Raw genomic sequence first — 15720 nt, 5'->3', positions numbered from 1 at the left:
TCTCACAGAAACAAAACTTAAATCCACATGACTAATTTGCATAAAGTAAGCGAAAAAAAAAAAAAACAGGTCTTGTGCGCTGATGCGGCACGACTCAGTGGAATACAGGTTAGTGTGACCGTATTTACATTTGTCAAAACCAGGACACCGTACGGGATGTGGGAGATGGGGCCTCGTCATCAACATTGCGCTACTCTCACCTGGCAAAGATTTTTCATGTTTTTCAGTGTCCTGGTGAGATTTTTCCCACTGGCACACTGAAACATATGTGCTGCTTTGTACACTGTGCACATGGCCTCACACTTGTCCCGACCGGAACAGAAAGTTAAATACGCATTTGCGCTTCGATGCGTGTTGCAGACTGACTGACTGTTTGTGTCTGCTCGCTCCTTCTGAGTGCAGAGAGACACATGTACGGACCCTGTTTGTTCCCGGACATGGACGTTTGGTCACCCTATGCTACGCACAGCAACCTACATTCGGTTTGTCGATTAAAATGAACGTAATCGATGAAATTCTTAATGATCAATTATCGATTAATCGACTAATCATGCTCATCCCTAGTTGCTGACAATAAAGATTAGGCAGGCGGAGTTTGTACCTGTTTACAAATCACTGTCTTTTTCACTGTCTTTTAAAAAGTGAGACGTACATTTTTTGTTCTTGAATATCCTATTGTTTTCTATTGTTTTTTAGTAGTTGTATTGTGTTTGTATTGTGTATTGTGTTGTACTGTGATTGTCCTTGTCTATTCTGTGTTTGTGTACAGCACTATGGCCTCCTGTTTTTAAAGTTTTTAAAGTTTTTTATAAATAAAGTTGGTATGGTAGATTTAGACTTAGACTTAGATAAACTTTATTGATCCACAAGGGAAATAACTTGGGCACAGTAGCTCACAAATCATATTATATTACAATAATAAAGAGTAAAAAAATATATAAAAAATGGTAATAAACTATAAAACTAATAAAATTGTTAACTGCTATAACAATGCCCCTCATTTCTCATCTCTCTGACACACATGGATATTAGTATATTAATGGAGTGTTTCCCAAAGACTGGGTCGTGATCCACTTGCCTCAAGTGGAGGAGTTCAAGTATCTTGGGGTCTTGTTCACGAGTGAGGGGAGGATGGAGTGTGAGATTGACAGGCGGATCGGTGCAGCGTCTGCAGTGATGCGGTCGCTGTATCGGACCATTGTGGTGAATAGGGAGCTGAGTCGAAAGGCGAAGCTTTCAATTTACCGTCAATCTACGTTCCTACCCTCACCTACGGTCATGAGCTTTGGGTAATAACCGAAAGGACAAGATCGCGGATACAAGCGGTCCAAATGAGTTTCCTCTGCAGGGTGGCTGGACGCTCCCTTAGAGATAAAATGAGGAGCTCAGTCACACGGGAGGCGGTCGGAGTAGAGCCGCTGCTCCTTCATGTCGAGAGGAGCAGCTGAGGTGGCTCGGGCATCTGTTCCAGATGCCTCCTGGGCGCCTCCCTCAGGAGGTGTTCCGGGCATGTCCCACCGGGAGGAGGCCTCGCGGAAGACCCAGGACACGCTGGAGGGACTATGTCTCTCAGCTGGCTGGGAACGCCTCAGTGCCCCCCTGGAAGAGCTGGAGGAAGTGGAAAGGGAAGTCTGGGAGTCCCTGCTTAGACTGCTGCCTCCGCGACCCGGCCCCGGATAAGTGGAAGAAAATGGAATGGAACAGGAGTGGGTCGCGATCCTCAGGTGGATTTTTTTGGGTCGCCTTGTCACGGTCCACATGTAGGTTTGTGATATACGGAGGCTAAATTTAATGTCCAAACAGGCGACTTATGGATCCTTTTATTGCTGCTTCAATTACTGTTTTTCATTGTTTAAAAGTTGAATAATACTAATTGTTCAGAGACACGATCAGTCAACAATAAAATATCCTCATTAATGTTCAATAATCATCAAATCCACCTTTATTTTGTGATTTATGAATAATGTCTATGTCTACTGACGGGTCACAAAGGTTTGTGGCTTTTAAAACATCGGTCCCCAGAAAAAAAAAAAGGGAAACACTGTATTAATGTACTAATTCCTATGTCGTAACTATACACTGCTACATTGATTTTAATTCGTTTATAGCCATCACATGTTTCTTCATTTAAAAAAACAAGCACCTATTTTTTTAGTCCCATTTAAACCTGCCTCACGCAACAGAACCAAAGCAGAGGTCACGTTATAAAACATGAAATATGTTTGTTTGGACAGTGGTCAGGTGGGCTGCAGTTCACCTTTCTTTTTTTTTCTCTCTCCCTCCTCTCTTCCTCACACACTCTCTTTGAACTCTCTTTTTTTGGGTCCAGAACACAGACAGTCTTTAAAAACATAGTCCCGTGCATATCCAAGGATTAGTTGCCCCACCCCCTCTCTCTGTCTGTCTCATTCTCTCTCTGCCTTGAATGATGTAAAATAGGAGCATGTTGTAGTTGGCGAGTAAAAACCTTGTACCCTCCAAAACTGCTTTTTAGGAATTGAGAAAATCCGCTTTGCTTCTTTCACAAACAGAGTCTTGTGCAGATGTCAGAGGACGGACCGAGGTGTCACTAAGATCCTGTTTCTGATGCTCGGTTTACCAGACTATAGTTTAAGACTGAGAAGGCGGATAGTTAAGAATTCATTGGTATTTGGCATTTAACTCTCAGACTGCAGATGTTTTGACCCGATTTAAGGTTAATATCGCTGTAATTAGGCCTATCCTCGTGGAACAAAACTCTAAATTCAATGGTTTCTCTGTTAGAACAAATGAGCTACAGTGAAATTATTTTCTCATTAGCTCACAGCAGCATGAAAAAGTAGTTTTGTAGATTATCTGTTCAAGTATTTCTTTCAAATAGCCAACTACTCCTACTCATATTATGCTTTTTTAAAATCTATGTTTTAATGTTGTTTCCTCATCAAAAACATACCCGGTGTTGTGTTTCTTTCACACATTTAACACACAAGTCCAGCATATTTAGGCTGAGTTAGAGATACAGGAAGAGCTCCACTGTGTTTTTAAACTCCATACACCTTCACTAGAATCATTTGGATAATTTCAGCCCTTGAACTCTGCTGAACTGAAGGTAACACCTGCCTATTAACCTGAAAACTACCGCTTCCTAACGTCACAAGGTGGAACAGAGCGTCTCTAGGTCTGTTTTTGTGGAGGTAAAAACATTAAAACATGGATTAAAGCTCACAAGAGTCAATTTCAGTGCAGCACTTTACAGTTAGGGTGGCCGCCTTGATAATGGTGGACCCCGCTTTGACTACGTCCCTCCGAACCATGTGAATCCTCGCAAAACTACGGTCGTTGCAGGAAATCTCCCCTGCTCCACTCCGCTCCTCACTTCTTCGGCAGCACAGCCTTACCTAACCAACTTTCTGTGAGAAACACTGAATTTTGTGCAATATAGGAGCTTTAAAACTGAATAATGGTTCTCAAACTGTGGTATGGGTAACTCCATGGGTGATGCAGAATGACCCAAGGTGTTTGTAAATGTTATGGAAAAAAGAAAACTGTCATCTTGTTATTTTGGTATGTATTATAATTGTTCTTCCTACTTTATTCTCATTTTGCTTATTTTGATACGATCATAAGTAGGGGTGTAACGATATCCAAGTCTCATGATACGATATCGTCACGGTATGAACCTCACAGTACGATATTTATTGTGATATCGTGGGAAAGCTCACGATTAAGGGATGTAACAATATCCAAATTTCTCTGTATGATATTTTCACGAATATACATCTCACAGTACGATATTTATTGCGATATTTTGTGGAGGCGAACAAAACTTTTTCCTCTTAAAATGCCTCGACAAGATTCCGAACAACTAAAACTTAAAAGTGCTTAGAACTGTTATTTCTTCATGTAGTCTACACTAAAAATGGAGCAAAGGATCATGGTCTATGTAGTTCCCTCTGTCATTTTTTTTTAGCTATTGCTGCACAATAAGTCTTAGTTTAAGCAAAGAGGCTTGTAATTCGATATATTGTGATGGTCCAAGATATTATTGAGAACTTTGACAATACGATTTCACGATGTTTCCGTTATTGTTACATCCTTAATTAAAAACGATAGCCTTCTGTGCCTTCTTTTTTATCATTATTATTATTTTGTACGTCTATAATACAGCACAATACAAGAAAAAAGAAAGAAATTATTTTGCGAATAATTTGCAAATATTTGTAAAATTTTGTCATCAATGTACAGAAGCAACCACATAATTTTTGAATTTTTGAAACTGTAATGAAAAGAGTTTTTTTTTTCTTTTCTGTTGTTTACAATGTATATGTAAGTATGTGTATGATTATTGTTCCTCTCTTGGCACAACCTCGAAATAAAAACAATCAAAATCAAATGATAAGGGATTAACGATATCCTCCAAATCTCTTAGTATCACGATATGCATCTCATGGTATGATATTTATTCCAATATTTTGAAGAGGCTGATATAACTGTAGATGTGACACTTTTTTGCTTTTAAAATACCCTGACAAGAATTTGATGTAAATTATTTCCATCATAATCTCAAGAATTCAAGTAAAAATCATATCTTTTCATGTTGTCTGCGTTGAAATGAATCATGGGATATGTAGTTCCCGATGTTCATAAGCTGTTGCCACTATAAAATCATGCATTTAAGCAAAGGAACTTGTAATCTGATATATTGTGACAGCCCATGATATAATTTTGAGACTTTTGACGATACGATATCACGATATTTCGTTGTGTTGTCTACAGGCATTTTCTTCCTTGGGGTGCAGTCCATTGCATTTGTAAGATCCAGCACGCTCTTGGATGAACAGTATGGAGGACGACAGTGGCCCAGTTGGTTGTGATGTAACAGTCCCATGCCCATAGTGTCCTATTGTGATTAAGGCTTAAGCTCCTTAGAGAGTGCAGCTGTGGACAGATGTGCTCCGAGCCATTCTAATCCTGACCCCTTCTCTCTCTCTTTTCCTCTGTCTGACCTGCATCACCGCCCAAAACACTCTCCATGTGACCTGTACCCTCCCCCCATCATGTAAATACCGGGTTTCAATACGAGCTCTGATGCAGGATTTAATGGGACTATGATTCGTGGTCTGTGCTGAAAAAGTAAAAAAGTAGGATTCTGTTCAGCGTGCACTTCGTAAACAACTCATTATAAATCTACTTTTGAGAGAAGACTGAATTATGAGCTAACAGAACATCTTTGTAGAGGTAATAATGCAGCTACAAAAAGAAACAATATTCATTATTTAGGTTTATATAAACAGGTGACAAGAGCCTAGACCAGAAAAATGACACAGTGAGCCTTTAACTACAGCTTCATAAAGGAAACTTGGTGTGCTGTATTGAAAAAAAGTGAAAAAAATATTGCAGTTGTTACAAAGGAAATGTAGAATATTGAGTACATTGTTAATTAAAAGTAATCAAACGAATGCTGCATAAAGAGATGATCGAAATTAACAGTAAAATAGGTTCATTAATTATTATTATTCATTTATTAGGGATGTAACAATATCCAAATCTCATGGTATGATATTTTTACAATATACATCTCAAGTTAGGGTATTTACTGTGATATATTGTGGAAAAATGTGAACTACTATACTACTTTTTCCTCTTAAAATGCCTTGACAAGACTTAATCCAAAGAAATAAGACTTAAAAGTGCTTAGAACTGCTATTTCTTCATGTAGTTTGCACCAAAATGGAGCAAAGGATCATGGTCGATGTAGTTCCCTCTGTTTTTTTAGCTATTGCTGCACCATAACAATGAATTTAAGCAAAGAAACTTGTAATCGGATATATTGTGATGGTCCACGATATGATTGAGAGACTTTTGACGATACGATATCTCTAGGGCTGTGCAAAAATATCGAAAAATCGATATATTGTATCTTTTAATGTGATGATACAATATCGACATCGTGGGCTGCTGTATCGATATATCGCCAAGAGTATTTTTTGGTGTATTTTACTAAATTATTTTGTTGCAGCTATAGTTTTGTTGTTTGTTTAGAGGAAGGAAATTCATTTGTGCGACAAATTTGACATATTCACTGTTTTGATGAATAAAATGGGCGTTTTTGATTTGAACATTGCACAAGGAGTGATTTAACAAAGTCTTTTAGTATCACAGACATTATTAAAGTTTTATTTTTGAATGAACTGTATCAATTCATTTTGAAATATATCGTATCGAATTGAAAGTGCGCTGTATCGAGATTTGTATCATATCGGCAACTTCTGAATGATACCCAGCCCTAGATATCACTGTATTTTTGTTATTGTTACACCCGTCATTTATATTTTTTCTCTTTTGGGGTCATTTTATAGTTCGTTCACGCTTTGTATAACATTTGAATGAAAACGATAACATTTGCGGCCACATTTTAGCAGATTTCTGATGGACTGTCACTCAGAATACGTTCAATATCACCCACTTTTAACTTTCGCAAGTTTGCCAGTTTAGTTACGTCTCTTTTTCCTGTTAAACTCGAGGACTAGCTGCACTGGTGTGGATTACATCAGTGTGTGCGCGCGTGAGGCGGAGGTCGCATGCAGATTTGTGACGACTCATTAGCTCCAGATGGACAATAGGCCCTGATCTTTAATCTGTGAATTATAAAGCTTTACATTACCAGCCCACATGCTGCTTTTTCAATGCAACACCAGTCGGGCTTCAATTATATTTTGAAAAGCTGTGACAAATCATGCAGTTTATTTTAACATCAAAAATTTTAAATATGTCACATTTTTAGTCTTGTTAGGAAAAAAAAGAAGTAATTTTGACCCTGTAAAAAGACTTAGTAGTTTTAAAAGTTTGTGCAGAATCAATAATATATAGCATTTTACAAGGATCACATGCCATTTGATTGTAACTTTATGATATAGAACATTATTTTTACAAGATAAACAAATAAAAATGCATGTAATTTGTAAATAAGTCATACTTCCCTTACAAAAAAGGTCTATGTATATTTAAACTTCCATATTTTCTGTTTCCATTTGAGTGGTCAGTGATAAAATCTACAAAAACAACTGTATTGACAACATCTGCTTCTCCACATTGATCATTTAAACAAAGCAGCAGTTTTACTATAGAAGCTGAACAGTGCCCCCTACAGGAAATCACCACAACAAGAAAGAAAGTTCCTGGGGAAGGGTGATAAAAAATAAAATTGAATGTGTTAATATTTTTTGGAAGGAGTCTCACTATAATTACAATCAGATGACATTTTTGCAATCCTTAAAATGTGCCTGCAGCCGTCTTGGTTGAGGTTAAAAAATTTGATTGAACTGTAATATTAAAAGAGCATTATGTAACTTTTCTGGTGGTGGTATAATATTAAACTTGTCTATCTGCCATTTATTCATACTCAGGTGTTTTATAGCTCAAAAATACATTGAAAAGCGTGCATTTTTTCAGTGAGCAGGCTCGCCTCTCCACTGATCTCATTTGGAGTTACCATAATTCAATTTTTAACTCAATTCAATGTATTTTTGTAAAGCCCCAAATCACAACAGCAGTCGTAAAGTAAAGTAAGTGTGGACAGGTGAGGAAAGGGGAGGATCCAGGTACACAGAACAGGATCAGAGCGTAATGCCATACTGCGGAACATTCCAGGTAGAGTAATAACATCTCAAATAGAGACAAACAGGTCGCAGATCTTACACCAGAAAATATTTATCTTATTCCCCTTTCCCCACTTTTGGCATAATGTGACTAAACTGCACTTTTTTGTTGTGTCACTTCTGGTTTAGTGAGAATCTAATTTTTGTGAAAGGTTTTGCCACTAAAATATGAAATAAAGTAAGGTTTATTTGTATAAAATGTTCAATGTTCATGTCAAGGGCGTAGTTTTGCATAAGAAAGGACATGTCACAACCAATATTTGGGGAAGAGAAAATAGTCCCTACCAATATTTGCCATGTAATTTTAATAAACAAAAATATTAATTTGCGATATTTTTCCAAACTCAGTAGTATTAATTTAACACGCTTTAGTTCACATTTTGTTCATGTTCTGAGATGTATTCAGTGATATGCCGCTATTTTATTCGCTGCAACAGAATAATGTCATTAGTGGAGCCAGGAGCCTAAACTGGGGAAGCGGCAGGACAGGGCCAGAGCCTGAAGATGTCGGCTTGAGCAGACGTGAGTGAAGACGCTGCACCGAACTTTTAAAAGCTTTTCAAAAGGAACTTACTTGGCTTCATCTTAAAGTAAACTTGCCTTATAATGAGTCGCTGCAGAAAAAGAGCGACTATCACCACAAGTGCACCTCCCAAACAGAGCCCTACTCGTGCGCTGTGAGCAGCCCGACTCTACTGACAATATTCCATCGAAAAATGTTTGGACATTGTCTCCCAAACATGTCATCATCACCAACAACCAAAGGGAAAACTGCTACAAACTTCTACATCTCTGTTATCCGGTAAAACAACCTACAAATAAGTACAGTGGCCTATCAGTTGGTTTCATGGGAGGGAGGTGTTAATGTCTCCACCAAAGCTGAGACCGAACGTACGCCCTTGGTTCATGTGCACCAACAAGTCAACACTGCACCGATCATCTGAGGGCTTTAAAGCGGCTTTGTGGTCCAGATAGAACTTATTTACTGTGGACACTGGCAACCCCATGTAAAATAATACAACCCGAACAGCAACACCCTCTGCAGCTTCCAAAATAAGGTGAATATGAATCACCCAACTTACTAGAGTTTCGGTGTTGGGCCATAAAGCATTAGATTATGACAGGTGAATGTGGAAGGACCAAAGAGATTATCAGATTACCACAGCACCTGTCTCTGTTGAGAAACATTACACAGGGAGTCTGTGTTTTGTCCTTGGAGTAAAAGAGAGAAGTCTGAATCATCACAAGGCCAAATTTGGTGTGCAAGGCGAAGAGAAAAAGGTGTTATTTTGTCAGTAAATATCAATGCATTTTATCGGGCAGGTGTTATAAATAATTAATATTATGTTTTAAATTGACACAGTATTAAAACCACAGTGTCATATGTGTACACACGTAATATCCTGTCATTTTCACTACGGGTCAAAAGTTTTTAAACACCCTGATTTTTCCAGTTATTTATTGCAATTCAAGTTGTGCAAGTCCAATGAAGAGCTTGAAATGTTACAAAGGTAAGAACTGAAAAGCCAGAGGTTAAAAAATGATTTAAAAAAAATACAAAACACAAGCTCTGCCAAAACTACCTCAGGAAAAAAGAACAAGATGGTAAAACTTGAAAACATGGAGTGTCCAGCACAGTCTCCAGACTTAAACCCCATCGAGCTGGTTTGGGATGAACTGGACAGAAGAGTGAAAGACAAACAACCTACAAGTGCCACACATTTATGAGAACTTCTGCAACAGACTTGGGAAGAACTTTCTGAAGAATATTTGATTTCTATTGTAAAAAGAATGAACCACGAGTGTGTTCAGCTGTTAAATCTGCCAAAGGTGGACACTTTGAAGAGTCAAAAGTTTAGAATACATTTTGGTCTATAAATTGATTCCATGATTTCTTTTTAAACTCAGATTGCTTATTTGTTCTATGCTTTCATTTCAGAGCAGCAATGACACAATAAACTGAATAATTTCCAATCAAAAACTGGAAAAAGTGTGTTCTAAAACTTTTGACCGGTAGTGTAGGAAGAACTGTTACAGAAGCTAAAAAAAATGTAGGTAAAGTTGACATAAATTATACTTATAGGTCCTATATTACGCAAAATTGACTCTTGTGAGCTTTAAACCATGTTATAATGTTGTATAATGTCAAAAACAGGCCTGGAGTTGTGTTTTGTTTCATTCGCACATGTTTTATTCTGCATTATTAGGGTCTATTTACATCTACAAAGCTCGAAATGCTCTGCTCCACTTTGTGATGTCATGAAGTGATAATTTTAGAACAGAAAATAGCGTAATATGGGCCCTTTAAAGGTTCACTGTGTAACGTTTTTTGGAGGCTCTGTGTAGAAGATTTTATTAATTTGCTTGATTATTTTTTTAAAAGTACTTCCTTGTCCATGAAGAGAAGCAGGCAACACCACCAAACCAAGTTACAGTTTAGATCAGATCAACAAGAACCATGTTTTTCAAGGTCATTTTTCTTAATAATAACACTTCTGTAAATGAGTAAATGCAAGGTAGGTCAATTAAACACCATATACCATGATGATTATTAAGCAAAGTTGGTCACTCTATAATGATTTCTTACCAAAAACATAAAAACAGGCAACCAAATCAGCCCTTGTCAAATGTATTCAGTGAAATGTTGCTTGTGTGTGATTTTACCCAGTGAAGTTGTCCGATGCAGATTTTAGCAGCGAGCAGCGGCAGTGAAGGGTCCTCTGGTCTCATCCGCGCACACTCCTTTAAAACGGACACAGCTGCAGCCCCCTGAAGCATAAAGACACATGTTGGAGAGGGACATTCTGGGAAGGTCATGAAAAGAACAAGCAATTACAAAAGCTTCAAATACAACAGATGTCACGTTTTTACAATTAGTTTTACTTGAATAATGGTTTCTCCAGACACTTTTTTTAACTTTTACTTGAGCAACTGCTTGGATCACTACTTTGTACTTCTTGAGTAATATTATTTTAGGCATCAGTACTCTACTCTACTCACCCTTCTTTGTGTCATTTTTATTTATTTATTTTTATTTATGAAAGATTAATACAAAATAATTATGTTTCATACATCAATGTGAATGAAAAAGAGCATAAAGAAGTGTTGTGGAAAAAATGATGTATCTTGATGATAAAAAACTAATCCATTTGCGAAGCCCAATGAATTTTTGGAATACAGACAAACTCTTGTTACAGCAGATATGGACAGGGCTGCCCTGGCCAGAGACCAACAGCCTCCCCTCCCCAGCAGTATGTCCCTCCAACCAGTGCTGGGAGTAACGCGTTATAAAAGTAACAAATTACTGTAATACATTGTTTTTTGTTGCAATGTTACGGCATTACAGGGAAAAAAATTATATTTTAATCAGTACAAATGTCATTTTTAACCTGGATTGAAGTGGTGGGTTTTTCATTTTTCTTCATATAAACAAAATCACATGAACTTAACTTGTCTATCTGCCATTTATTCATACTCAGGTGTTTTATAGCTCAAAAATACACTGAAAAGCGTGCATTTTTTCAGTGAGCAGGCTCGCCTCTCCACTGATCTCATTTGGAGTCACCATAATTCAATTTTTAACTCAATTCAATGTATTTTTGTAAAGCCCCAAATCACAACAGCAGTCGTCTTTGCAGTGCTTACCAAGTCCGTTGATTTAACCACCAGAAAGGTAGAAAATCCAAGGAAAAAGTAAAGTAAAGTAAGTGTGGACAGGTGAGGAAAGGGGAGGATCCAGGTACACAGAACAGGATCAGAGCGTAATGCCATACTGTGGAACATTCCAGGTAGAGTAATAACATCTCAAATAGAGACAAACACATGGCAGATCTTACACCAGAAAATATTTATCTTATTCCCCTTTCCCCACTTTTGGCATAATGTGGCTAAACTGCACTTTCTTTGTTGTGTCACTTCTGGTTTAGTGAGAATCTCATTTTTGTGAAAGGTTTTGCCATTTTTCTTCATATAAACAAAATCACATGATATCAGCAGTGGTGAAACGCCATCATCATGGTTCCAGATGTCGGGACAGGCCCTGAGGTGCATCGAGGACCAGCACGGGGCTAATCGCAGCTGATGCCCGATCGCACTTTGTGGACATCGTGTTCTCTCAGAGGCCTAGTCCAAGATTAGTCTTGGTTTGGTCCTGGTTTGGTCCTGGTTTGGTCCTGGTTTAGTCCTGGTTTAGTCCTGGTTTAGACCTGGTTTAGTCTTCAGTTCAGTCCTGGTTTATTCCTGGTTCAGTCCATATACAGCGCAAAAGTTCGGCATCTTTGCAGTTATTTTGGTGAGAGTAATTTTAAAGTGCTGCAGTAGTCCTGTAATGCCTTACATTTAATGCAACGAAGTTCTTTGAAATGACAGTAACAAGTAATAAATAACACATTACAGTTCTGAAGTAACTTGCCCAACAGTGCCTGCAAAGTTAGACCCTTAATCTTACAAAGCACCAAGTTTATATCCACTGAGATGACCAGAGGACATACTGTACATTTCAAAGTGCGAAAGTGAGAAGGTGACGACTCTCACTGAAGTGCGGCCAGATGTGCTTGATCTGATCTGCATCCATATTCATGCATTTGTCACTTCCTCACAAGATTAGCGAGCAAAAGGGAACAGAAGTGTTTAAACTGAAGGGTCTCTCTAACACCGTCTTTAACGACCAAACCAAATGAGTTTTAGTTACAAGACCAAATGTGTTTCTAAAAGATAAACTAATCACTATTTTTTTAGTTTAATCAATCATAATCAATATTTTCCTGTGCGAGTCTGGTCTCGGGTAGAAATCATATTCATTTACACAAAGACAGACGGAGAGAAATCTTTCCACAATATAAATTTCCGTTACAGAAGTAAAGACTTGTAATATCTGCCCTCTTTTCACACAAAAACATTTCTAACACTTTAACAGTTCCAACTTAATGTATAAATTTATAAGCAACAAAAGGACAGTTCATACTTCATACTTATATCATGTTTGACATTTCTTTTAAACACTTGAATAGATTTTGAAGCTCTGACTTATCAACTTTTCTTTTAGACTGTTCCATAAGCTGACACCTTTGATTGAAACACAAAGATTACAACTACATAACTATTTTTGACAAGTACAATCTTAGCGATTTCAAGATGCTGCATAAAAAGCCAAATATTCTCTATGGTAAAATACTTGTAATTTATTAAAGGGGCAATCTGTAACTTTTTCTGGAGGAAAACACCACCTGCAAGTCTCAATGAAGATAGCTTGACTTGAAATTTTCTAAAATTTAAAATCAATCTAAAGGCAGGTGATGTGACCAGGCCAGATTACAGGTCAGATCTGCAGAGAGGCGAACAAATCCAATCAGCGTATCATTTGTTTTTTTCAAAATAGAAAACAAAAATAAGATAACGACAAAACATTCTTCATTATTTGTCTCCAAAACCAAAATGAAAAAACAGATAATGATTTGTTTTTTTCAGTTTTCGATTTTGTGTTTAAATGAATAATGGAAAAAACAGTCGTTTCCCGTTTCAGTGACTTAAATTGCGATGCCGGACTGAACCAGGACTAAACCAGGTCCAGGACCAGACCAGAACCAGAACGTAACTGAGACCAGGACTTACACTGGGACCAGACCAAGATTGAGTTCGGGACCAGGACTGAGACTGGGACTGAGACTGGAACCACACCAGGACTGAAAATGGTTTAGTCCTGGTTTAGTCCTGGTTTAGTCCTGGTTTAGTCCTGGTTTAGTCCTGGTTCAGTCCTGGTTCAGTCCGTATGCGGCAAAAGTCCGGCATCGCAGTTTAAGTCACGGAAACGGGAAGCAGCCCTTATCTGTTTTTTTCCATTTTTCATTTAAACATAAAATCAAAAACTGAAAAAAATGATTCATTATCCATTTTTTCATTTTGGTTTTGGAGACAAATAATGAAGAAAACTGTTGTTTTTTCGTTTTCTTATTTTTGGTTTTATTTTGAAAAACTAATAAACGAATGAACGAATGATACTTGGATTAAATTCATATTGTTTCAAGGTATTTTTTTAGCAACTTTGAACATGCCAGAAAATTGGGGAACATTCCAGGCAAGATAATAACATCCATGGCGTGCAAGTGGATGACAGACCCCCCACCAACATCATAAAAATTACACCGTGGAACTTTAATCTAAGCCCGCTCTCGTCTCCATCATGACTTGGTCCCTGTGGCCTCCTCTAGTAGTAGTTGTATCATGTTCTGTCCTGACGCAGCCCTCCTAATAGTCCCATTTAGACACACAGTCATTTAATACAAGTGGGTCAATCATTACGTCCTGAAATAGTCGTGGGTCTGACGGCACTGAGGTGGGCCCTGCTCCTTCTAGGGACCAGCCTATTTGCAGAGAGCTCCATTGATCTGCAGTGTCACCCTATCCCACGCCAGGATCAATGTCTCTGCCTCACACACGAGCGCACGTACACACAGAAACACAAAACCTGAGCATTACTATTTCAACAATGTCCAACTTTTGTTCATCTGAGACCGCAGGGTTAATCAGCTTTTAAATCACACATAATTCTCAATATTAGAACGTACTGCGCTGTTTAATACTGAGCTGGAGGACAGATCAAAACTGTGTGGTCAAATTTAACTTTTAACTTTCAAAATGCAGACAAGAGCAGGGATGTCCAAAACATTTTCATGGGTCAAATATCTAAACATATTTGGAGTGGAGTGAAGACAGACTGGTGATCTGTCTTCACTGGTGGTCCTGGTCTGGTCTCGGTCTCAGTCCCACTCTACCAGACCGGGACCAAACCGGGACTGAGACCGAGACCAGGCCGGGACCAGACCAGGACCAGAGGCTCAGAGCCCACAGCAGGGCTGGAGCTCGAAGCTGAGGCTCGGACCCGGCGGAGGCTCGGAGTCAAAGCTCGGAGTCCGCTCTGGTCCTGCTCTGGTCCCGGTCTCAGTCCCGGTCTCAGTCCCGCTCTGGTCCCGGTCCTGGATCAGTCCTGGTTCAGTCCGTATGCAGTGCAAAAGTCCAACATCGCAGTCACGGAAGTCACGTAAAAGGGAAATGGCCTTTATCCGTTTTTTTCCATTCTTCATTTAAACACAAAATCGAAAACTGAAAAAATGAATCATCTGTTTTTTCATTTTGGTTTTGGAGACAAATAATGAAGAAAAAAGTTGTTTTTTTCATTTTCTTATTTTTGGTTTTATATTGAAAAACAAATGAACGAATGACACACAGATTTTGGTGCATTAAACACAGTTGAAAAAGCTGAGGCACTCAAAAAGTACAAAATATTTAAATGCCAATGGATGTGATTTTAACTTTATCTGCCATGTGGTATTAAAAGCTTTTAAATATTTTGTACTTTTTGAGTGCTCAGCTTTTTCAATTTTGTATTTGAGACTGGTCCCTACACTGAAGAGCACCAAAAGAACATTCTGCACAATCTCTGTACATCCAAGTAACACTCGTGCCTCCTAATGTTTTGCAATAAATACAGCTTTAACCAAGCCACTACAGCTTTAATAAAATGTAATTTTTTTTTATTTTTTTTATGTTTTAGGTCTGTATAATGTAATGTGATGTTATTGAGGTTATAGTGGTTACTCATATGTCATGAGAAGAACTGCCTATGATCATTTGGACTAGAGTAAGGGTCTCCTACCTGCAGCTCGGGAGCTATTGGTTGGCTCTCCACCCCCTTCCAAGTAGCTCGCGAAGGGATTTCTGAATTACACATATTGTGCTGAATAAGTAAAATTTGATTAACGTGTACCTTTTACCTAGCCTGATTCATCAGCCGGTTTCACTTTGTGGAAACTGTCTGACCTTTCAGCATTAGGATTCGTTCGCTCGATGGTTGGCGGGTGCTTTTTTATTTAACCAATCGCTGCTATTTGGTCGTCACATATGTAATGTGCCGCTAACGGGGCTAACTGGTATATTAAGCTTTTCCAAAGCCCAGTAGGAAGAAGGACAATAACGTCTTTCCCCTTGATAAAATTCACCAAACATTGTCTTTGTTCCGGCTTTAAATTGTCGATCTCGGGAATCGTTGCCAACACAGAATGTCTGGCTTCGTCAACATCCATCTCCA

The 15720-nt window shown here is 38.3% G+C and overlaps 1 protein-coding gene and 1 long non-coding RNA gene across 2 annotated transcripts in view; one reads left to right on the top strand and one right to left on the bottom strand.

The window, feature by feature from the left end:
• The window catches only part of LOC129411529 (uncharacterized), a 74714-nt gene that overhangs the window by 2663 nt on the left and 56331 nt on the right, over positions 1–15720 (top strand). The gene's annotated exons all lie outside the window — the stretch shown is intronic.
• ttc7a (tetratricopeptide repeat domain 7A) overlaps positions 1–15720 on the bottom strand; it is a 144674-nt gene that overhangs the window by 93352 nt on the left and 35602 nt on the right. The window contains 1 exon segment of the mRNA XM_055162616.1: positions 10302–10406. Within this exon segment, the coding sequence (XP_055018591.1) occupies positions 10302–10406 (105 nt within the window).

The sequence above is a fragment of the Boleophthalmus pectinirostris genome, unplaced genomic scaffold (genome assembly GCF_026225935.1).
Source record: "Boleophthalmus pectinirostris isolate CB_2022bp ecotype Guang Dong unplaced genomic scaffold, ASM2622593v1 HiC_scaffold_5, whole genome shotgun sequence".
NCBI classification, from domain to species: Eukaryota; Metazoa; Chordata; class Actinopteri; order Gobiiformes; family Gobiidae; genus Boleophthalmus; species Boleophthalmus pectinirostris.
Note: the sequence above shows the minus strand (reverse complement) of the source record. Positions and strands in the feature narration are given on the sequence as shown.